Below are 24672 nucleotides of genomic sequence, written 5' to 3' on the forward strand. Positions count from 1 at the left end.
TGTACCTGCACCTTCATGTTCTTCATTCTACATTAGACTTTCATGAAACTGGCTCCATCTTGAAATTCTCGATGCTGTTCATTGCAGTTTCTTATTGCAGTCGTCCTGATGTATGGATCTAATGCATACTCAATGCTTTGCTGTCTGGATTGCCCCGCCCCACTCTTAAACCTTTGAGTCTAATACGAGATTGGAGCAAGCCAGTTGAGTAGCATGTGCCTGCTGTTGCCATGGCAACAAGCCAGCAGAAAGTGGCACTGATCTTACTTTGCAAAAGCAGTATTCATGGGTTTTGAGATTTGCATTTACTTCAGGAATATGTTGCAGAGTTTACAGTACCACCCTCCAGCTTCCTACCTCCTGGTAATTTTGTCTGCAAACTTTATGTCAAATTTAAAATCTGTTACCACACGAATAGGATGGCTAAATAGTTTTAATGAAGAAGTGTTTTAGTATTATACAGTAGTTAAGCAGAGACAAGTTGAGCTGTTAATCTTCAGTGTAGGAATTGGCCCTGAAAGAAGTCATTATCTTTAAAAATACTTCAGACTTTTGTACCTGGACAATGAAGCTGCTATGTCAAGATGCTCTTATAACCAAATAACAATTACACAACGGAAACAGGCTATCCCGGCCCTTCTAGTCTGTGCTGAACGCTTACTCTCACCTAGTCCCACTGGCCCGCACTCAGACCATAACCCTCCATTCCTTTCCTGTCCACATACCTATCCAATTTTACTTTAAATGACAATACCGAACCTGCCTCTACCACTTCTACTGGAAGCTCGTTCCACACAGCTACCACTCCCTGAGTAAAGAAATTCCCCCTCATGTTACCCTTAAACTTTTGCCCCCTAACTCTCAACTCATGTCCACTTGTTTGATTCTCCCCTACTCTCAATGGAAAAAGCCTATCCACATCAACTCTATCTATCCCCCTCATAATTTTAAATACCTCTATCAAGTCCCCACTCAACCTTCTATGGTCCAAAGAATAAAGACGTAACTTGTTCAACCTTTCCCTGTAACATTCTAGTAAATCTTCTCTGTACTCTCTCTATTTTGTTGACATCTCTCCTATAATTCGGTGACCAGAACTGTACACAGTACTCCAAATTTGGCCTTACCAATGCCTTGTACAATTTACATTACATTCTAACGCCTATAATGCTCTAATTTATCAAGTCCAGCATACCAAAAGCTTTCTTCACCACCCTATCCACATCAGATTCCACCTTCAGGAAACTATGCACCATTATTCCTAGATCACTCTGTTCTACTGTATTCTTCAATGCCCACCATTTACCATGTATGTCCTATTTGGATTATTCCTACCAAAATGTAGCACCTCACACTTATCAGCACTAAACTCCATCTGCCATCGTTCAGCCTCTTTATTGGCTACAGCTCAGCATTCAACACTGTCCTATCAAAATTCTTCACTAAGCTATAAGACCTGGGCCGTGATACCTCCCTGTGCAATTTAGATCTCACTTTCCTCCCTGTGCAACAGACCCCAGTTAGTACAGATTGGCAACAATATTTCCTCCACACTCACCATCTGCACTGATGCACTACAGGGCTATATGCGTAGCCCCTTGCTGTACTCACTTTATACCAATGATTGCATGGTTAAGTACAACTCCAATGCCATATTTTAGTTTGCTGACAACACAACTTTTATTAACCAAATTGAAGGTAGTGACAAATCAGCATATAAGAAGAAGATTGAAAATCTATTTGTATGATACCAAAACAACAACCTCTTAGTTACCTTTAGCAAAACAAAAGAGCTGATTATTGACTAGTAATCAGTCAATAATTATTGATTCCAAGAAGCTGTAAGTCCGTGAGCCAGACACACAAAATGCTGCAAGAACTCAGCAGGCCAGGCAGATCTGTAGAAAAAAGTACAGTCAACGTTTCAGGTCTGCCAGGTTCCTCCAGCATTTTGTGTGTGTTGCTTGGATTTCCAGCATCTGCAGATGTTCTCTTATTTGTGGTCCATGAGCCAGTACTCATTAGGGGTTCAGAGGTGGAGACTGTCAGTAGCTTTAAATTCCTTGTTGTTAACATATCAGATGATCTGTCCTGGGCCCAACACTTAAATGCCATCAGAAAAAGGCACAACCATACTTCTACTTTCTTAGAAGTTTGTCTAGATTCAGCATGTCACAAAAAACTTAGACAACCTTCCATCGATGCACAGGAGTGAGCATCCTAACTGGTTGTGACCACTGACACGAGAAAGTGGCATTCATCATCAAAGAGCCCCACCTTCCAGGCCATGCTCTCCTCTCGCTACCAACACCAGGCAGAAGGTACAGAATTCTTCGGTCCCACACCTCTCGGTTCGTAGACAGTATTTACCCTACAACCATCAGGTTTCTGATCCAGTATGGTAACTTCACTCACGACAGCTCTGAACTGTTTCTATAACCTGCAGACTCACTTTGTTGGCCTCTTCACAATTAAAGTTCTCAGCATTGTCTTTTATTGGCATAGTTTGTCTTCTTTTGCACATTGGTTGTTAGCCTTTGTTTGTGTAATATTCTGTAAATTCTGTGGTATTTCTTTATTTTTCTTGGAAATGCCTGCAGGAAAATGAATCTCGAGGTAACATATATGTGCTTTGATAATAAATTTACTTTGTACTTTCTAAAACCTTCTGTGGTGTGAAATTAATCTTTTTGCGGCTTGTCTAGGAACATGACCTGCCATCTTTTGAGATGTTGGAGTTAGTGAAAGAATGCAGTTAGGCTGGTAACCAAAGCTGGAGATATTCTTGCTTAACACAGAAAACTAAAATAAAACATACCAAGCATTTTCAGCATTGTATGTTTGTTGTAGAATATATGATGCACATTTCCAAATAGGAAATTGAAACCGTTGCTGCAATGTTCTAACTCCTTCAACAGAGGGAGTGTTTCCTGAAGTTGAACTCTGCTTTTGATCTGCACATCTCCCTCAGGCAGTTTTTACTCAATTGGTTCTAACAGATTACTGTTTCTTGACTTGTTTTACTTCTTAAATGTGCAGGTACAAGCTTGCAAGGTATAGAGCTCTCTTTACACCTCCCTGATAAACTTGGTTACCCTGCCACCCTGTTCCTATTGTGACTCGAAGTATTATTTATATCCCTCTTACAATTCTTAGGAAGCATTTTATTGTTCTGGGTCAAATTACTCAGCACTTCTTCCCCCCCCCCCTTTTTTTTGCCTCTTTTCTCTGATTTAAAGGTGCTCTGAATTCAGACAACTCACCCATGTTACCCTGCTTCAGATAGCAGCCAACTTCTTTAAGTATAGTGAATGTTACTTAAGCCATTTCTACACAGGGCTGATAAGAATGAAATTCAGGAAACTTCTCTAATATTTCTTTCCTGAGCTGGCTCACTTACAACACTTACAAGGGTGTCCTTTATAAAATCACGAAATTGACAAGCAGATGAACAGAGTTGGGGAAAATGTAGGCATAAGGAATGAAGTATGAGATATGATGGTAAGGCTGCTCAATGTTTAGGAATTTAAATTGTCCTGTAAGCCATTGACATAAATCTCTGATTTTTAGACATAACATGATTTTGTTGACAGTTCCATAAATTACACATGTAGATCTTTGTATCTCTGGAGTCATGCCACATTGAATTACAAATGCAGGTGGGTGTTTTTTATTGTTGATGTTTTATTCACATTGTTTGTAAAAAGTACAGCAGAAGTTTCAATATCTGTAATCATTGATCAACGATAAATCACTAAGACAAAACATCATCTAAGACAATTTGTATATGTAGGATGTTTGTCACTTGCATTGAACATAAACCAGCTTTGTGTTATCTTTCTGTGGTGGTGTGCAAAATTCTTGAACCCTCCATTTTATTTAGATATTAATCCACTCAAAATAATCATTCCTGTAATTTTTTGTGTCCTTCAAAACTGAGAAGTGTTAAATATGAGAATGACAAATATTTTCACTTCATTGCCCTGTGTCAGTGTCCAATATCCACATTCCTGTATGTAACAGATTCAGATGCAGATTTAAACACTTCCGGTCAGCAACAACAATGTACTTGAGCATTTTTGCTACACTCTGTGACTTTACAGTTTCCATGCCAACCATTCTTAGACCTGCATGATATTTTTACGCCAATTCTTGTGAAATAATTTTTCTGGAGCTGCCAAAGCTTTGCTTCACACAGATCCTGATTGCTTATACTTCATTTGTCAACCTGATTCAAACATTTCACTCACTTTGCTCCTGTTTTTACTTTTACGAAGAGATAGCTGCCAAGTTGTAGTGCTTGACAGGATCTCGAGGTGTTCAAACAGAGCAGCCATTTACCAGAAAAATAGCTTTTGTTGGCATATTTATAAATGTATTTTATCATTGTAGGTGGGTAACAGGAAATTTGAGGGGTGAGAGGAGTTGATGAGTATTGGCATGTGAGAGAAAATAGGTTACAAGACGAGGATGGGACAGAATCCTCAACAAATGGATATATTTTCTTTCTACCATGTGAGTTTCATGGACTACCTTCAAAACTTCACTTGGATTATTTCATAAACTTCTGTGTCCAAAGGATGCAGTTGGGCTTTTTAAATATATTTCTCCTGGCAATTTTTAGTTTTGGATCCAGGTGTTTTGTCATGCTAAGTTACATTTCCCCCAATATCATCTCCCCAAGGCCTGGTGTTCAGATCTGTTCTTGGTGCTTTGAGTATGGTCCAGTGATGGCCAAGAGTAACAGCAGGATGGTCACTAGCAGCTCAGCCTGGTGGCAAAGATAATTCTGCTAGTCATTATATCATCATCCCATGGATATAATGACCAGCATTTTGTTAGCCTTCTCCACTCTTTCCTTCAGCTCTTCACGATACTTTGATGATCCATGAACAAGTGCCCTCTTTGCACCTCCACTGTTTCCTGCTTTTCACCACTTAGGGAGCACTTTCATCTATCATTTAAACTTCAAAGCAGATGATATCATTCTTAACTATGGTGAGTTACATTTAAAAACATTTGCCATCTGTTTAATCCTTTAATTTAACACTCATGTCTGCATTACTGATAATTGTATTATCAGTAAAATTAGAAGTACAGCCCTTTCTCTGTCCAGCATCTAGGTCATAAATAAAGAGATTAATAAATACAAGTAATGTCAGGGCTATCAGTCGTTATATCCCATCTATTTGAGAAACTGCCTGGGGTTGTCTATATTCTTTGTATCCTGGTACCTGGCCAATACCTTAACCAAGTCAACAACCTGCTTTTAATTTATTGAGCTTTGACATATTATAACAGTGTCCTCCAAATGTATCAAATGTCTTCTGGAAGCCCATGAACATTTCTTTTCCACTGCTTTTATACAATTTAGTTTTATAAATTTTATAAATTTTAGTTTAGTCTCAGAAGGGCAGCGTCCATTATTAAGTACCTCCAGCACCCAGGGCATGCCCTTTTCTTTCTGTTACCATCAGGTAGGAGGTACAGAAGCCTAAAGGCACACACTCAGTGATTCAGGAACAGCTTCTTCCTCTTTGCCATCCAATTCCTAAATGGACATTGAATCTTTGAACACTACCTCACTTTTTTTAATGTAGAGTATTTCTGTCTTTTGCATTTTTAAAAAATCTATTTAATATATGCATACTGTAATTGATTTACTTGTTTATTATTAATTTCTCTCTGCTAGGTTATGTATTGCATTGAACTGCTGCTGCTAAGTTAACAAATCTCACGTCACATGCCAGTGATAATAAACCTGATTCTGATTCTGATGTGGCATGACCAACCTTGTTGAAACGAAAGCTTGCTCTCACTGATCAGTTGAGTTCTTTCACTTTATTTTTAATTATAGACTGCAGTATTTTAACAACAGATCTGAGTGAACTGGCCTATAATTCTCTACTTTACCTCATATCTTTCTTTAAATAGTGGAGTGGCATACACTTTTCAAATTGATTCAGGAAACCAGCATTAAGAAGTTATTACATTTCTCCCATGTGAGCATACTGAAAGATTCCACAGCCTACACCTTTTTATTGGGGTTGCATCTCAGATCTGATTCCCCAGCTCCTGATTGTGGTCCTGCACAATTCTAGAGATAGAATTGCTACACTCTATCTTTATTTTACATGGTTTTGGTCTGTAAGAGCAAGGCTTTGTATTCATTTAATGTTCTGTTGATCAGAACAGATGAATCATTTCCACAATTTTACTTTGAAAATACCTGGTAATTTTTAAACAATAAAGCAGCTTCATCATAAACAAAGTAGGAAAAACAAAGCCAGTCCTTTGCCTTTTTCAGTTATCTCCAGTTTTTGCCTTTTTCACTTAACACCTCCCAGTTTCCTACTTCATCCCCCAATTACCTGACTTCATCTATCACCTTCCAGCTTGTCCCCCTCCCCCTCCCCCACCTCCTTATTCTGACTTCTTCCCCCTTCATTTCTAGTCCTGATAAGCAGAGGCACGCTGGTTGCAAATCACGATTTAAAAAAAATGTGGTCTGCTTTTAACTTATCGCACCGTTGTCTCAGAAATGTTTCATACCCCTCCTCATAAAATGAATAGCTTTGACTTGTGGTGCAGACAAATGCAGCAGTTCTCTTTGTATGTAAAGGTCCAACAAAGAACTGCAACATTATCTGCTTATCTGTATTTGAGACCTGAAAGAAGGAATGCTGATCAGATCCAAGTCTACTCTTTGAACAGTGCTGTGGGAACTTCCACTGTTAAGGCAGGCAGGACGTTGAATAGGAGCTTCAATGGAAACATCGCACAAACACTAAAACTGCTGTGCTGGAGTGCAGATATGCAGGATAATCAGGTCCTGGCATGAGCTGGAATTTCTGTTCATTTCTTTTATCTATCCCAGTTCTGCTGAGGCCAATTTGACCAGACAAGTAGCTATACACCCTACATCATTACACCATGTATCTTCAACTCCAGGAGTTTTACATAGTGAAGGAACAATTATAATAGTTTATTGATCAAGGAGATTTGGTATGTCACCTAAAACACTTGTAAATTACTACAGATATACCATGGAGAGCATGCCAACTGGCTGCATCACTGTCTGCTTTGGGGGTAGGGGTGACTGCACAGGACTGAAATAAACTGCAGAGAGTTGTAACATTATTCAGCTCCATCATGGGCTCTAGGCTCCATAGTATCCAAGACATCTTCAAGGTGCGGTGCCTGAAAAAATCTGACGTCTATCGTTAAGAAGTCCCACAGTTCCCTTTGACTGAATGTGTTTCCTTTGGGAACTCTGAGCTCATCTTTACACATCCCAAAGACATTCAAACTGGTAGGTTAATTAGCTTTGCAAATTGCATCTAGTGTGTTGGTTAGGGGCAGAATCTGAGACTACTTAAAGGGCATGTGGAGACATGAGAATAATAGGATTAATGTGGAATTACTGTGCATGCGTGATTGATAGTCAGTCTGCACTCAGAAGGCCAAAGAACCTATTTTCATGTCTATGAGCTTCGAGCCAATTTAGCTTGATGGCACATTGATCTAAAATCAGTTGTGCACTGGAGGTCAGAATTGAAGAAACTCAAAGATTGTTAGAGACTTATTCTTCCTTCCTATTTTTGTACCAATGCCAGAAACAAATCTATTTTAACGATACTCTAAAGAAGCATGAATTTAAAGGGAAAAAAATAAATAATATGTCTGAATCTAGTCATATTTGTCCCTGATATTATACCAAACAGCTGCTCATGTGGTCAATTACAGGGCATGCCCTGTGGAATATCTAAAAAAATACTTCTGTCTTTCCTGACCCCTAAAATGTCTGCCACTTAAGGGACTGCACAGTTATCTCCAGTGGTTTCTCCTGTTGTATAGTAATGACAAAATTATAATGGTATCAAATCTGTCACCCAAAGGCTCAAAGACTATCGCTGTATGATCCAACTGCTCTTCAAGGTCAGAAAGTGAATCTTGGAGACTACTACTGGCAGTCACAATCCACAAGCTCAATATCATCCCTGTTTACTCTGTTGTCCAAATCATTCGACTCAATCCATGCACCCAGGTTCACATCCAGATTGAATCCAACAGCTTTCAATGTGACTGATTTGCTTGACTTTCAGATGGTAAACACACCTGTAATTTGTTGAATCTCAAAACTGCATCTTTCCGTTTCTAAATTCCTTCATCTATCCGGATGTCCCTTCTGCTCTGGCAGTATTATTGAAACTCTGATCCAAACTTGCTTGAACTCCACTGCCCTCCTCAATTCACAACGAACACAACAGCCAACATACTAACTTGTAAATAACTGTGGTAGCTTTCCTGTCGCACCTTTTCACTCCAAGCTACATTTCTGCCTCATGTCTTCTCGAATTCCACTCCTTTTGGTCTCTCGCTACACAACAGTTACCCCTGTCTCAAAGCATGAGCCAGAACAGGGCCTCAGAATCCTCTTTACCTCATAGCATTACAACAAAATGTCTTTGGAAATATGGTATAGCTATTCATCTACACAAGTTGATGTTATGATGCTAGACTATTATTTCAAACATTTATTCATTGTTGGGTTTAATGCTCATTCTATTTTGCCCTGAGTATGTAGCTGAGTGGTAGAATCAGTGGGGAAGTGACAGTTAATGGGAATGTAAAGAGAATGAAATAGATTTGGTTAGTATCAATATAAAAAACAGGTGCTAAATGGTCCAGTAGTGACTCTATGGGACAAAGTACCTGTTTCGATTCTGTAACTCTGTCTATGATTCATTCATAGGCCTTGCAGGAATTTGGATATATCTTAAATGTGAAATAGTCACTATATTGCCAAGGCTGCACTAAATTGAAAGGAAACTAACCTATCTTGTTTTTGCTAAGAAATCCAAAGCACTGCTATTCAACAAATCATTTACACTGACAAATTTTGATTTTGTGTAAAAAAAATAAAGATATGACTATGAAATTTGCTATGGCATCGTGTGATGGAGCTGTGCGGCAAAGAACGTTTTTCTCCCTCGAGTCTTAGAAAAAATACATTGCAGAAATAGACCCTTTGGTCCATCTAGTCCATGCCAAACCATTTAAATTGCCATGTCCCATCGACCTGCTTTGGGACCATAGCCCTCCATACCCCTACCGTTCACGTACCTTTCCAAACTTTTCTTAAATGTTGAAATTGAGCTAGCATGCACCATTTCTGCTGGCGACTCATTCCACACTCTCATCACTCGATGAGTGAAGAAGTTTCCCCTCACACTCCCCTTAAACTTTTCACCTTAACCCCCGACCTCCAATTGTTATCCCAGTCAACCTCAGTGAGAAAAGCCTGCTTGTATTTTCCCCTCATAATTTTGTATTCCTTTATTAAATCTCCTCTCAACCTTTTACATTCCAAGGAATAAATTCCTAACTGATTCAATGTTTCCTCATAACTCAGGTCGTCCAGTCCTGGCACAACCTTGATTCTCTGAGCATACAGCCTGTAATTCTGGCTGTGTTCAATAAACCTGGTACTATTGGTTTTGAATAGGCTAAATTAAAAAGAATTTTGTTTGTTGGAGTTGAAAAGATTAAGAAGAGATATGATTGAACTGTTTATAGCGCTGATGTGTTTTGAGAAGTTAAAGAGGGAAAAGCTATTCCCATCAATGTTTTCTCCATGTCAGGTTTACAGTGAGGTGGGTGAGATGAACTTTTTTATTTCTCCTTGCTGTTGTTAGCAGATGGAAATCCTTAAAAGGTCATCGAGGAAATAATAGATTTCATAGCAGCTTTCCTATAAAAAGTTAAATAAGAAGTGCTCAAACTAAATGAATAACTGTTTCAGAGTACAATGTCAATAAAAAAGGGTGAACGAATTCCCTTTGTGCTGTAGATATTCTCACTGAGCCCTAGCTGATCTTTTCAGTATTAGATTGTAAAGTTTTACAGAAAGATATAAGAATCTTATACAACAGCAGTTATCTTGAAAAGCATAAAAGTTCACTGAAATTAAAATCTGACAAGTAAACTTAGATTGGTTTCTCTGAGTCCTTGCAAAATTATATGTATTCATTGGAGCTTCATTGGCTGCAGCTCTGAAGTGTGAATGGCAGAAGTCGAAGAGAAGAAAAAGCATCAAAATAAAAAAATAGGACAATGCTGTGGAGTAAAGACAGGATATAAAGAAAGCAAGTCACTCCATCAGTCACATACAAGGAATTTTATCTTCTTACATCTTCTCTGGCTCTTATAAAGGGTGTTCTTTCATAAATAATTCTAATCTATTAGTTGGCTCTTCCCCCATTCCTTACAGATGTTGTCTGACCATATGAGTGTTTCTGACACTTGGTTATATTAATCAATGCTTCTCTACATGCCAGTGAATAATATTTTTCAGTTGGTCAGATAAATACCAAAGTTATGAATTTGTGTAATTGTCATCATTCCTTTTTGGTAGACACAATGAATTAGATGAGCAGGACTGAGCTTGTTATTTAATCAGATGCTTCTCGAAGCCAGAAATGAATTACAGAGTACATTTTGGCCAGAACTAATGCAGTGACAATACATATTTTATGCTACAATGTAATTGCGAAAATGCTGTGAGTTTAGACTCTTTTAATGGAATGAAGTTAATCTATGTGCCCAATGTGAAATAAATTTTTCTTAACTCGTATATAACACCTGTCACCCATTTTACTTAATGCAGTTCTAACTGAATTCAATAACACACGTTTGGATTGAACTATTGAGAGAAGCAAGTGAAATTTAATTGTGAATTGTGTTTTCAATCATTCAAATTGTTGACCATTTAAAATAAAGCTGTTGAACATGCATGGGGTAATTTTGTCCAAGGACTATTATAGTTTCTATGTATTTTGTCACCCATTAAATGTTTCCCCAAATTTTCATTTACATCAATGTAATTGAACACCAGCGATGAAAAGCTAAACTGATTTTATTCACTTAACTCTATAACCCCAAGTCAAATTATTCCCGCACATTTTGCAACATTACAGGAGAACTGAAGTAAAAACACAGCACTCTACTTGGCAAGATAATTAAATGATGTTAAACTACCAAATCCAAACATCCAGCAATTTCCTTGTAGAAAACACAAATATGGAGATATGAGATATCAGAATCAAGTTTATTATCAAGTCAAGTCAAGTCAAGTCTAGTCAAGTCAAGTCAAGTCACTTTTATTGTCATTTCGACCATAACTGCTGGTAAAGTACATAGTAAAAATGAGACAACGTTTTTCAGGACCATGGTGTTACATGACACAGTGCAAAAACTACACTGAATTACTTTAAAAAAAAACAGAGAAAGCTACACTAGACTACAGACCTACACAGGACAAGTGCACAAAAACAGTGCAGGCATTACAATAAATAATAAACAGGACAATAGGGCAAGGTGTCAGTCCAGGCTGCGGGTATTGAGGAGTCTGATAGCTTGGGGGAAGAAACTGTTACATAGTCTGGTTGTGAGAGCCAGAGTGCCTTGGAGCCTCTTCTCAGACGGCAGGAGGGAGAAGAGATTGTATGAGGGGTGCATGGGGTCCTTCATAATGCTGTTTCCTTTGCGGATGCAGCGTGTAGTGTAAATGTCCATGATGGCATCACTGGCATGTGTTGTGAAATTTGCTAACTTAACAGTTCAATGCAATACATAATAAATAAGAAAAGAAATTAAAATAATAAATAAATAAATGAATAAATAGATTTTGTATATATATTGAATAGATTAAAAATCATGCTAAAAACACAAGTAATATAAAGAAAGTGAAGTAGTGTTCACGGATTCAGTGTCCCTTTAGGAATTGGATGGCAGAGGGGAAAAAGCTGTTCCTGAATTGCTTCAGGCTTCTGTACCTCCTATCTGATGGTAACAGTGAGAAAAGGGCATGTCCTGGGTGCTGGAGGTCCTTAATATTGGAAACTGCCTTTCTGAGACTCTGCTCCTTGAAGATGTCCTGGGTTCTTTGTAAGCTGGTACCCAAGAAGGAGCTGACTAAATTTGTAACCCTCTGAAGCTTTGTTCGGTCCTGTGCAGAAGCCCCCCCCCCCGCCGCCCATACCAGATGGTGATGCAGACTTTCAGAGTGCTCTCCACGGTACATCCATAGAAGTTTTTGAGTGTATTTGTTGACATACCAAATCTCTTCACACTCTTAAATAGCCACTGTCTTGCCTTCTTTATAACTGCATCAATATGTTGGGACCAGGTTAGGTCCTCAGAGATCTTGACACCCAAGGACTTGAAATTGCTCACTGTCTCCACTTCTGATCCCTCTATGAGGATTGGTATGTGTTCCTTTGTCTTACCCTTCCTGAAGTCCACAATCAGCCCTTTTGTCTTACTGATGTTGAGTGTCAGGTTGTTGCTGAGACACCACTCCACTAGTTGGCATATCTCGCTCCTGTACACCATCTCGTCACCACCTGAGGTTCTATGAACACTGTTGTATCATCAGCAGATTTATAGATATAGGAGCATCCGTATTTGAGATTATGGGTAAAAGCCAATTAAACCATCTCATAGCACAGATCAACACAGAGCAGTACAAACTATGAATGACCAGGAAGAAGCAAGTGTAAAGGGGGTTTCTTTTTTTTTCTTTGTTACTGTTGGGAAAGGGTTTCCTTTTGTTAACTAGCAGGAATGCTAATTTACTGATAACGAGAATGGTATTCCTTTGTAAACCACATGGGGATTAATGTTCTTTCTTCTGAGTCTGTAAGCTTTTGTTGACGGGCTTTTGGGCAGATCGGCGCGAGGGGGTCGAGAGAGAGGACGCAATGCTCTAAGCTGGGCGAGGATCGGACCCCAAAGGGGGGTCCAAGGCCGGGAGATTCTCCGAGGGGGGGGGGATGAAGCTAGATGTGTTTGGTTGACCACTCGGAGGGTCCTGAGCTGTTTGGAGAGTTGAGGAGTTCGGAGGGTCCTGAGCTGCGAGTCGAGGAGTTCGGAGGGGATTGAGCTCCAACGGTTGTGCACGAAGTGGTTTGGACTTTGATAAGTTTGGCGCCTTTTCTTTAATTTTCTCTTCATATATACTGTATCGTTATTAATCACTTAGTTATAGTAACCTTTATAAATTGTACTCATTTAATCGCATATGGTGTACTGTCTGTTTTTGGGCGAGGCGGGGACATCACACAGCATCCACACCAGCTGATTACCCAGTTTGGCGGGGCCGAAGGCTGCTCCCCCTAGACAAGAACGAGCTGAGCGAGCCTGAGGCAACCCAGGGAGTTACACAAGTATGATTTTTGGCCCCATTTTATAGGCAAAGGTTCATACATTTTGAAAAAAGTCCAGCAATTTGCCAGGTGAAGTTGATAACAATTCATTTCTAGTTATACCCAGATCTAGGGAATGGGGAGAGAAAAGGAAATCGACTTGTGAATCATGCATTTAAGTTATGCTACAATGAGTTCCTTTGTGAGGTCTTTTCAGACTGTCAATGTTGCAAAGGTTTCATTTACAAGTTGCTGCTTGATAGGCATGAATGCAAAGTAATTAAAGAGCTGAAAGTATTCTGTGTGCTGTGCACGGCCACTGGTAGGTGTGTAACAGGTTAACAATGTGAATGCTTGGATAATTTTGAGTACTATTGCCATGGTAGCTTTCTTGAGGTATGCTATTTTCCCATTCTTTTGTGGTTCAGGCCATTGGATGCTGCATTTTTATCTGGAGTGTTAAAAGGGAAACTCTCTTTCAACTCACACATAGAACAGTGTCTCTGCTTCAGCAGCATCCAAACACTTTGTTTGTCACATAGTCACTTATTTTGACTCTGTGATTTTATTGTTATCTGCTTCCTTGAAGTATAGTCCCAAACATTTTTCCCCAGCCATACTTATAGTCAACATTTGCCAAATTGGACAACTACCATAAACTACTTCCATTATTGTAGAAACCAATTTAAAGGCTCTGCTTAAAACACATTACCAATGCAACCTGTTTCAGGCAAATCAGTAAATCCTGCTGTAAATTTGCATCCTATTAATCCTCTGTGTTGGTGAAATCAGCTTTTGTCTGGATAGTTAGATTCATCAAAAGCATTTAAATTGAACTGCAAGTAGCAGCAGGAAGTATAATCAAAAGCAGTTGTAAATTGATAGACTGCCATTTAATCCTTAGCATCTGAATATATTGTATGTAATTAATAAATCTTTGGGGAAAATATGTTGACTAGCTTCCATCTGTTGGTGATAAAATGAGAATCTTTGACTTTGGAGTTGAATTTAAGAGAACAGCTCATTAGCTGTATGGAGTTAATATGTGACAGTAAAGCCATCCATTATTAGTTGCAGAACTGTTGCTCTTTCTGCTGTCAAAGAGTTGCTCTATTAGTCAAATATTAGTTCTCTATACTGTGCAGCAACCTTAGAAATACTTGCAGTAGCATGTAAAATATCTTTCTCCCAAGCTGACATTGTAAGTTCGAAATGGAAGCCAGTTTCCTTAGAAACTTCTGGATTCCACAGAAGTTGGTCATTCCATGAGCTGAGTGTTGGAAGCTGAAGTGTACCATAAGTGTCTGTGTGTTGATTGGTGTGTAGGAATGCTGAGTCCAAGGAATTGTTGTCCTGATCCTCAGGGTTCACAGGACAAGATAAGAAAGTGGTTAAAGAGGCTTTTGGAATGTTTTATTAGCTGAGGCAAAGAAAACTCAAGCAGGGATGTTATGTTGACAATGTACTGTGCCAATTGAGCCACAGCTTGAAGATTGCATATGCTTCTGGTACCAGGTTAAAGAGAGGGGTGAGTGAACTGGAAAAGTTACAAAATTGATGTACAAAGATGTTTCTGTGACTGAAAAATTGGATGAACTTTGCTTGTTTTGCTTGAAACAGGAGAATCTGAGGGAGTGTTAGTTGGGGAACAGAGGGAAGTGGTTATCAGAAGTTAGAGAAATCAATGTTCATGGCTTCAGGTTAGAGGCTACCCAGATGGAATGTGAGGTTTTGCTTCCCCTAACTGCATTTGGCCTCATCATGGCAACCGGGGAGGCTATGTACAGACACGTCAGAATGGGATGAGAAGGTCAGATTGAAACGGGTTTCCATAGGAAGATCCTGGCTGTTGCAGTGGACAGAGCAAAAGCGTTGAACAAAATTTCTAGCATCTGCAGAATCTCTTGTGTTTAACATTTTCCTGTAGGTTGGTGAGGATAGGCTGCTCGTGAAAGCCAGTGTTGTACAGCCTGAGCCATGCAGTGCAACCACTGAACACAGAGATGTGTAAATGAATTGGGTATTGTACACTTCCTCTGAGCCCAGGAACTCCTCTGTGGTAACAAGTTCAACAGTTGTCTCTAAATGTTGAGCTTCTGCATGAAACACTGAGGGAGGTTGGGGACGGTGGGGAAGAGCATTTTCCATCACATCCATCGGGCACTGATCAGGGAGACTTCACAGAGCAGGTTCGGTCAGTTGGCAGCAATGATTCGCATTTGCCATTCCAGCCAGTGTGGAGCCCCCTGAGCCCTACATCACAGCATGAGCAGCCACATTTGGTGTGTACCTGTGAATGCTCAGACAGAACAATGAAGCAATCCATAATGAACGAAGCTGGTCAAGTTGTATGGAGCTTTCTCCTTCCATGAAAACTTCTCCACAGAGTCAACATGGGTAAATGGTGTGATTCGGTCAAGAAGCCGGGAGGGAGCTGCATGAAGAGAAGAAATTATGAAGCTCATCCATCGGTTTCTTGGAGTATTTCTCAGAAGTTCCTTTTTTGCAAACAAGAAAAAAATGTTGTGTGAGAATTTTGCAAAGGAAGAGACCATTCAGTATATAACGCAATTGATATTTAACAATAAAATAAGGGAATACTTTTTCAATTTCAGTCTTTTGATATGGTAATTTTCAGTTTCGCTTTCAGCTATAATTTTTTTTCAAGACTACCTTTGACCTTCTTCAGAGCAAGAAAAATAACTCTTCATAACAAATAGATCAGGAATACCCCATCAGTCATAGTCTATTTGTAAGTTAGCACTCTAATTATCTCTGTATAGAAACTGGACACCAATTTATCCTGTTTTGTTAAAAAGAGAAAAAAAATCAAATAATATTGGTCCATATGGAAAAGCTCTTTGCTGCCTAGGTGCTGGGTGTAAATAGGGGAAAAAAAAGTATTTGCAAAGGATCTGAAGTCTTGTTTGAGATATTAAAAGGATTCTTATTTGGAATCAATGTTTATGCTGAAGGTATACTTTTGTGCGATTGTTGCAATCTAATTGTGGACAATGTAAACTTTCGAGGAGCATGGCATTTGTTAAAAAGGTAGAATATTTCATGCTGGAGCGATTCAGAGTAAATCAATAGACAGATAAAAGTTTGGGAGATACCAATAACATCTTAAATGGCAACAATTCATGTTCGAAAATACCAACCCAACAGGATTGTTCAGACCTAATAATAGTCCTATTTTTATTATTGTGATCAAGTTTCACTTTAGCTTTATCAAATTACCTGATGGCTTGAGGTATAAAGTCACAATACTGTGCCTAAAATTGATACCACGATGACCTCTGTAGCAGGGCTGATCCAGTTTTTATGTGTCCAAGTGTTTGAGCTGAAATGGTGCTGATATTTTTTAGCCTGTCCTGGATGATATCACCAATGCACATAGGCTTGATTAAAATTTTTAATCTGTGTATCCTGTGCTTGCAAGAGGACATCCTATCTCAATTTGTGCTTGGAAGTGATTTGATTGCCTTTATGTTCACTGTCACCCGAAAGTCATTGTGTCTGAGCATACACAGTAAAGTGAAATATGAATTTGCCATATGTGGTACACAGCACCAAGTCAGCATGACTCTAAGAGTGAGGACGTACACAATGAAATGGCATTTTGAAATGTAATGGAATTATGTGCAGGCCCCAGCTGCAAAAAATAAAGTGAACCTAACACCATTTGTAAATGAAGTTACATGTCCTGACAAAGTCAGAATCCTCAGTCTTCATGTCTGTATGTCATTATCAAGGTTTGCACTTGATCTAAACCTAATTGCCTGTATCAAAGGGATAGTTAAGGGTCTCAAGTTACACACTGGCCAAACCAAGAAAGGATGATACTGTACTTCCCTTAAGAACATGACGAATGCAGATGTTGTGTTCATCAAACAATCATTAGTTACATTGTTATTATTACCAACGTTGATTCTTTAATTTTTGATTTATTTACAATCATGGATTCAACTTGCCGAGCTGCTATGGTGGATCTCAAACATGTGACCCTGAATGTCTTGATCCATGTCTATAGAAACTTGTCGAGAAATGCAACTACAATACCACTCTACTCATGTTGTACTCAACATCAAAAACTGTCAAATGTTCTTGAAAGAATCAAAATCTTAACAAATTTTTTTCCAAATGTTGTCATGTCATGAAAACCAAGCTTTAATTTTTTAAAGTACTTAAAACATAAAAAAAACTCAAATAACTCAGAAAATCTAATTTAACAAATGTTTTACTTGATTGCTTACTGTTATTTCTCCGCGTCAAATTGCACGGGAAGCACTGCTGTGCAGTTTCCAACCTGGTACAGGTCTGTGCAATTCCTGACTATAAGTGGGTTATCTCTACCACCTCTAGTTCACTGAACTCCAGGAGGAGTTCAATCGGTAAAATACTGACCAACAGCTAAATGCATATATATCTGGGACTTAAGCATTTTTGTTTGCGTGTTCAAAAATCTTTAAACTGCTGATGGCTGCAGAGGGAAACCTCTACAGTTTGCAGCTGTTTTCAAAATCTAGGTCATTACTTTAACATTTGGGAAATCTACTGTAAAAATTGAATTGATTCCATGAAGGCAGGGTTTTGCCACAAACTGATGGACTACTGGAGAGTGTTTTGTGGTTATTCAGGATTTGACATCAAGCACAGGCAGCAGTTCTGTAAAAAGGGAATAGAAAAGGATGGCAGAAACATGATATGAGTGTTTTAAAAAACTCAACTTCAGAGGAAGTTTTTCTTTTCCATCAAGCTAGTTGCTGACATTTGCCAGTTACTCAACCAAGCATTATAGCTCAGTATCAGAGCAACCAAACCTGTGAGATTATCGAGGTCACTTAGATATTTTAGTGTCTAACATCTATGGGTGACATAAGTAACATACCTCCATTTTCTGGGCATTGTGTGGTCATGGATGCATGTTTTCAGAATTTCTTCACCTTCCCAATGAGGAAGAGCTCGGGATGCTTTCAAAGGACCGAGCCCTCCATTATATAGAAAAATATGCCATTCCTCAAGTGTGAAACTCATCAGTGACTGTAGATAATGAATTGCACGGAGCCAGAGAATAATCATGTTTTGAGGTGCTAATGTTATTCGTCAATAATCTGTCCCTTAAAGCCTTGCAGATTGATTCAGGATCTATTCCTGAATATCAGACCTGTGACTTCATCAGGAGCATGGGCTCATTTTTTTTTCACAAAGAGCATCTCACTGTGTCTTGAATCCTCAAGGGTGACTGCATCAGGTTCTCCTGCAAAAGGTTCTCATAGCCGTGGTGTCGCTCAGTTCTGGTCATGGCGTGATTTTCTGGGATGCTTGGTGCTATTCCTGCCAGGCTTTTTTTTCATTTCACCTTAAACCGAATGTGATCATTCACTTGATGATGGCCCTGTCAGCAAAGCACAACTCTGCAGCTGATTGCACCCCTCACTTCAAAGGTGCCCTCTTTTGAGCGTCTGGCCTGTCAGTAATGCAGTGGAAGCTTTTATCTGTGTGACAGTGAGGCTCGGATCTCCAATGTCTCTTTTGGTCATTGCGGCCGAATCTGCATCACATGGATTGATGAAGTTGCGGTCAGGTTAATTGTGTGCCCTTAAGTTGGTCACCTTATCATCTTTTGTGAGCCAATCTCACCGCTTGGCCTTTCAGCGCAAGTTCAGCTGTGGTAGGGACACACTGTTTCTGGTGATGAACTCACTGCAACAGCAAGCCAGATAAGGCATCTTGCTGCACATAGTTAATATTGCTGATTTAAAGTAACCAGTTTCATTAAAATAGCAGTAAGCAAAAGAAATACTAAAACTTGTTACAATCAAGAGAAAATCTACAGATGCTGGAAATCCCACACTCAAAATATTGGATGAACTCAGCAGGCCAGGCTGTATCCATGGAAATAAGAACAGTTGATGTTTCGGGCTGAAACCCTTTGACAGAACTGGAGGAAAAAAAGCTTGTTATTAATATTGCACAGTATGCTTTCAACACTGATCTGTTACCTACCTCCTTCTCCACCTCTCTTCCTGTAGTTCTGATTATATAACTCTACTATGTACTAACTCTGTTTGTGAGACTGCAGGCAACTGAATACATTTACATCACTCACTAGTCTTTTAATTTCATCATTTATTCAGATGTGTCAGGTTAAGCTTCCTTCCATTCTATTTAGTCTCCTAAGTACTTTACCTGGTGAATAACTGGAATAATTTAATCATTTTTTACATTGCTGTCTCAAGCTGCAGGCTCCATTGCTCAATGGCACTGTAAGTATTAACATGGTTTACAAAAAAGAATTAGCAATTCAAATAGTTTGGGTCAGTACACTCATCTCTCACTCTGTAACTGGATTTGAGATCAGCCCCAGATTGATGAAGTGCAGGTTTATCAGAGTTGACATAACGTTTAAAGCAAAGCTTTTCTCAATTTGGCATTTACAGGAAAACCATGCAGAACCAATTCTTTAATTATTTTATAGGGCATGAGTATCAAAGGCAAAGCCAGCATTTATTGCCTAACTCTAACTGGATGAGTGGCTTATTTGGCCATTGGGAGGATAGTTAAGTCAATCACATTCAAAGTCAAAGGTGACTGTGTTATCATATTCATATATGTGCATATATGTACAGGTACAATAAAATAGACTTCTAGCAGCACCACAGTTACATATCATCATATCAGCAGCGTTCACAAGAAAAACATAAACTAAGCATAAATCATCCATTATTTCAAAAAGAAAGAATAATTAGAACAAAACAAAATCAAAAGTCCATTTTAGTGCGAGGAATCATAGGTCAGAGTGTGGCTAAGCTGTGGTGAACAGGGTCTTGCTGGATGAAGGGAGGTAGCTATCCCTAGATCTAGTGGTGTGAGACTTCAGGCTTCTTACCTCATGTCCAGTGATTGCCCAGGTGGTGGGGGGGGGGGGTGGGTGGGGTGGTTCTTCGTTGCTAGATATTGTCTTCTTGATGCAGTGCTTCCTGTAGATACTACCAGTGGTGGAGACGTATGTGCCTGTGGTGTACTTGACAGAGTCAACTACTCTCTTCAGTTTCTTATGTTCCTGTGCATTGAAATTGCCATACCAGACTCACTGAGAATAGCAGATTTCCTTCCCTAGAGCTTATTATAGCAAGACTGTTTTTTTAAACCATCTTGCTCTCCATTTAGGAGAATAGTCTTTTAGTTGTGATGATGGAATTAATAGAATTTAAAATACCTAGCTAGAGGGAACACAGATAACTGAATTGTCCACCAGATTGTTATTTTAATAATAGAGTCATCGTGCTACTGTAATTCTTAAAGGTAAAGGATTGCCTGATGAAATGGAGAAATTGGAATAGGGCCAAAAAAAAAGATGAAGAAGAAGCACTCCTTTAAAATGACATTTAGACACATAGCTGAAACGCTTTGGAAAATCATATATTTTTCTTGTGGTGTGCATGACAAGACACCAAAAGAGAGATGATGTTGCATTACTCCTAACCACAGGTTAAAAAGCTGAACTGACCACAGGTATGAGATGAAATTGTCATTTTGGTCAGTAATATGTCCCTTTAACCAGAAGCAGACAGTCCTCATACTGATTCTGCATAAGAAGTATTTATATTCATCTCTTGTGCAGTATAAGTGAAAGAGTAACAGAAAAAAGACCTGATTGGCATTAAAGTAGAAATTAATTCTTTAATTGCTAGTTATGTATTTTATGTAATATTTATTTTAAAGAGAAAAGAATTGGATGTAAAATTATGATTAACAGGAAATGGAGTTGGAAATATCTATACATACTTATTTTAATTCCTTGAAAAGGAGGAAATGTGGTTTGACACTTGATCCTCTTGGTGGCTAACTTGACCAAACAATGATGTTAATAACTCACCTCTCCATTCTTTTCAGGTGTCTATAGATGAGCGTCTGAAGCAATTGCATGAAGCTCATAGAGATTTTGGACCCACATCCCAGCATTTCTTGTCCAGTAAGTAATGGATACACACCATTAACAATATTCCTTGATGACAATCTGGAAGTATATAATAAATATAAAGAGATATATTTATTTAAAAGATGGATCAATTCATCATCTTATTTATAATATGTTGTGATGTAAAGTAAAAAAGACCTATGAAACATGAGCACCTTTTCTGTGTGCACCAAAACAGCCAGGATCTACCAGTGGGAGAAGCGCTTCTCTCAATTCCTCCATCTCCGCTGCATCTGCTTTCTGGAATGAGGCTTTTCATTCCAGAACAAAGGAGGTGTCCTCTTCTCCTTCTTCAAAGAAAGGGGCTTCTCTTCGTCCACCATCAACACTGTCCTCAACAGCATCTCTTCCATTTCAAGCATGTCTGCTTTCACCCGATCCTCCTGCCACCAGCAACCCAATCAGCCTCCGCACCCAGCATGTAATTCTCTGTAACTTCCGCCATCTCCAAAGGGATCCCACCAACAAGCATTCTGCCACCCGCCCCCCCCCCCCCCACCAAATTTCTGCTTTCCGCAGAGATCACTCCCTACATGATTCCCTTGTCCATAAATCCCTCCCCACTGATCTCCCTCCTGGCACTTACCCTTGCAATTGGAACAAGTACTACACCTGCTCCTAATCTGCCTCCCTCACTATCATTCAGGTCCCCAAACAGTCCTTCCAGGTCTGCCGATACCTCACCTGTGAGCCTTTTAGGGTCATCTACTGTTTTGGTGCCCACAGTGTGGCCTTTTGTATATCGGTGAGTTCCAACGTAGATTGGGAGACCACTTCAATGAGCACCTATGCTCCGTCTGCCAGAAGAAGCGGGATCTCCCAGTGGCCACCCATTTTAATTCTTATAGTCTTTCTTTAATGTCTTATGATCTTAATTCCACTTACCATTCACATTCCAATATGTCAATCCATGGCCTCCTTTATTTTCACGATGAGGCCACACTCAGGTTGCAGGAACAATGCCTTAAATTACATCTGGGTAGCCTCCAATCTGATGGCATGAACATCGATTTCTCAAACTTCTGGTAATACCCCCCCCCCCCCCCCACACCACCATTCTGTACCTCCTTTTCCCTCTCTCACCTTATCTCCTTGCCCGACCATCGTCTCCGTCTGGTGCTCCTCCCCACTTTTCTTTTTTTCATGGCCTTCTGTCCTCTCCTATCTCTAGCCCCCATCTCTAGCCCTGTACCTCTTTCAACAATCTACTTCCCAGATCTTTTCTTTACCCGTCCCCCTCCAGTTTCACATATCACCTGTGTTTCTCCCTCCCCTCTCCCTACCTTTTAAATCTACTCCTCATTTTTTTTTTCTCTAGTCCTGCTGAACCCTAGCCCGAAACATTGACTGTACTCTTTTGCATAGATACTGCCTGGCCTGCTGAGTTCCTTTAGCATTTTGTGTGTGTTGCAAGGATCTCCCAGTCTCTACCCATTTCAATTCCCCTTCCCATTCCCACACCAACATGCCTGTCCGCTGCTAACTCTACTGCCAGTTTGAGACTATACACATATTAGATGAAGGGCACAGGTTTGGTAATCTCCAAACTGATGACAAAAGCAGCAATATTTCTAACTTATGGTAAACACACCCCTCTGTAACCCACCCACTTTGATTTTGCTCATTCCACTGGCCCCATCACTCCTCCCCCATCCTTTATTCTGCCCACATATTCCTCCCTCTGGCTCCCCTCCTTTTCTCCCCTTTATTCCATGGTCCACTATCCTCTTCTATCAGGTACTTCCTGACCGAGTGAGTTCCTCCGATATTTGTGCATCACTCCAGATTTCCAGAATTTACAGTCTGTCTTGTGTCTCCATGAACTATAATTCTATTTATCTATCTATCTATCTATCTATCTATCTATCTATCTATTTATTTATTTATTTACTGTCTATCTATTTATCAGTCCTTTTAATTCTTCCCCCAAAAAGTTTTTCATTGGAGCTTCAATTTCATACTATTGTAAAACAGCATTTTTCCTCAATCTTCCCAATTGCCTATCACTACCTTCCTTCCTTCCTTCTATAAAATGAATGATTGACACAGAATGACAGACTTTCTCAAAGTTCAGACACCTATATAATAGTGTGCTTCAGAATACAATGCTATCGATTGGTATTAAAGAATGCAATGACAGCATGATCAGCAGCAAAGCACAGTGGAGTCAATAATGTAGCTGCTGCTCTCAAGTTGTCTGAAGCCCTCAAAACACTCCTTAAGCTTTTCTTCCCCCTCCCCCTGTCAATGAAATGGATTTAAATATTAGTCACTGTTTTTATCTAGAAAAGTTACAGCAATGGTTTTATTTTCTTCATTTCTCAGCATTGTAGTCTCACAGGTAGCGCCAGTATTTAATGCCTGTCCCCAATTGTCCTAAGTTGTAGTAGGTTTGCTTTTGGAACTGCTGCAGGTCCCTCTGCTGATATAACAGCCATAACAATACTGGTTAAGCAATTTAGTTCCACAATTTAGATCCAGCAGTGGCGAAGTATTAACAACATATTTCCATATCCAAACAAACTACAACTTTGTTAGAAGCAAACAGTTGATGATGTTTTCATGCACCTGTTGCCCTTGTCCTTCATGGTGGTAGACATTTTAATTTGGGAAGGGGTTGTCAAAGTAGTCTTTGCAATTCTTGTGGCCTTGTAGTTTCTAAACATTGCAAGTACTCTGTGCTGGCACAAGAGGGATAAATGTTTAAGGTGGGTGATAGGCTGATAACCTTCTGGACAATGTAAAACTTCTGAACTGCACTCGTCTAGGCAAAGCAACTACAGTCGGCCCTCCTTATCTGCCGATTCTGTATGCGCGGATTCAACCAACCACGGATCGGGAAAACCGCAAGTTCTCTTTCCAGCACTCGTTGCTTGAGCATGTACAGACTTTTTTTCTTGTCATTATTCCCTCAACAATACAGTATAACAACTATTTACATAGCATTTACATTGTATTAGGTATTATAGGTAATCTAGAAATGACTTAAATGTACAGGCAGTCCCTGGGTTATGAATGAGTTCCATTCCTGAGTCCGTCTTTAAGTTGGATTTGAAGTCGTAACAGGTAAATCCAGTATTATTTACCGTAAGTTAGTCAAACGTTTTTCTTAGCATATAGTACATATTTTACCTTTCTATGCATATAAAACACTTAAGAAACATGCGTATTTCAATAACTTAACCACTGCATTGCTTAGTAATAATTGTAGCTTTCATCGGGGCAGGACCTTTTACATTCTCCATTAAAATTGTTCCGATTGTTGACCGACTGTAGCCTAACGCTTTTCCAATGACCAATGGCGTTTCACCTCTTTCCGATCGCTTTATTACTTCCACCTTGTTTTCAATTGCGACTGTGATTATTTTCGTGAACAGAAACACTGCAGATTCAGAGCTGCACCACCAGGTCCTAATGTCCACCACACGGAGACATGTTAAATGAAGTCTAAGGTTCCGCTGGGTCCTGTTAAATAAGGGA

At 39.4% G+C, this 24672-nt stretch overlaps 1 protein-coding gene across 10 annotated transcripts in view; it reads left to right on the forward strand.

Moving 5' to 3' along the window:
* The window catches only part of dmd (dystrophin), a 1939431-nt gene that overhangs the window by 1763626 nt on the left and 151133 nt on the right, over positions 1–24672 (forward strand). For all 10 annotated transcript variants that reach the window (XM_059968142.1, XM_059968139.1, XM_059968147.1 and 7 more), the window contains one exon: positions 21108–21186. In XM_059968142.1, coding sequence (XP_059824125.1) covers positions 21108–21186 — 79 coding nt within the window. The remainder of the gene's footprint in view (positions 1–21107; positions 21187–24672) is intronic.

The sequence above is a fragment of the Hypanus sabinus genome, chromosome 4 (genome assembly GCF_030144855.1).
Source record: "Hypanus sabinus isolate sHypSab1 chromosome 4, sHypSab1.hap1, whole genome shotgun sequence".
Taxonomy (NCBI): Eukaryota; Metazoa; Chordata; class Chondrichthyes; order Myliobatiformes; family Dasyatidae; genus Hypanus; species Hypanus sabinus.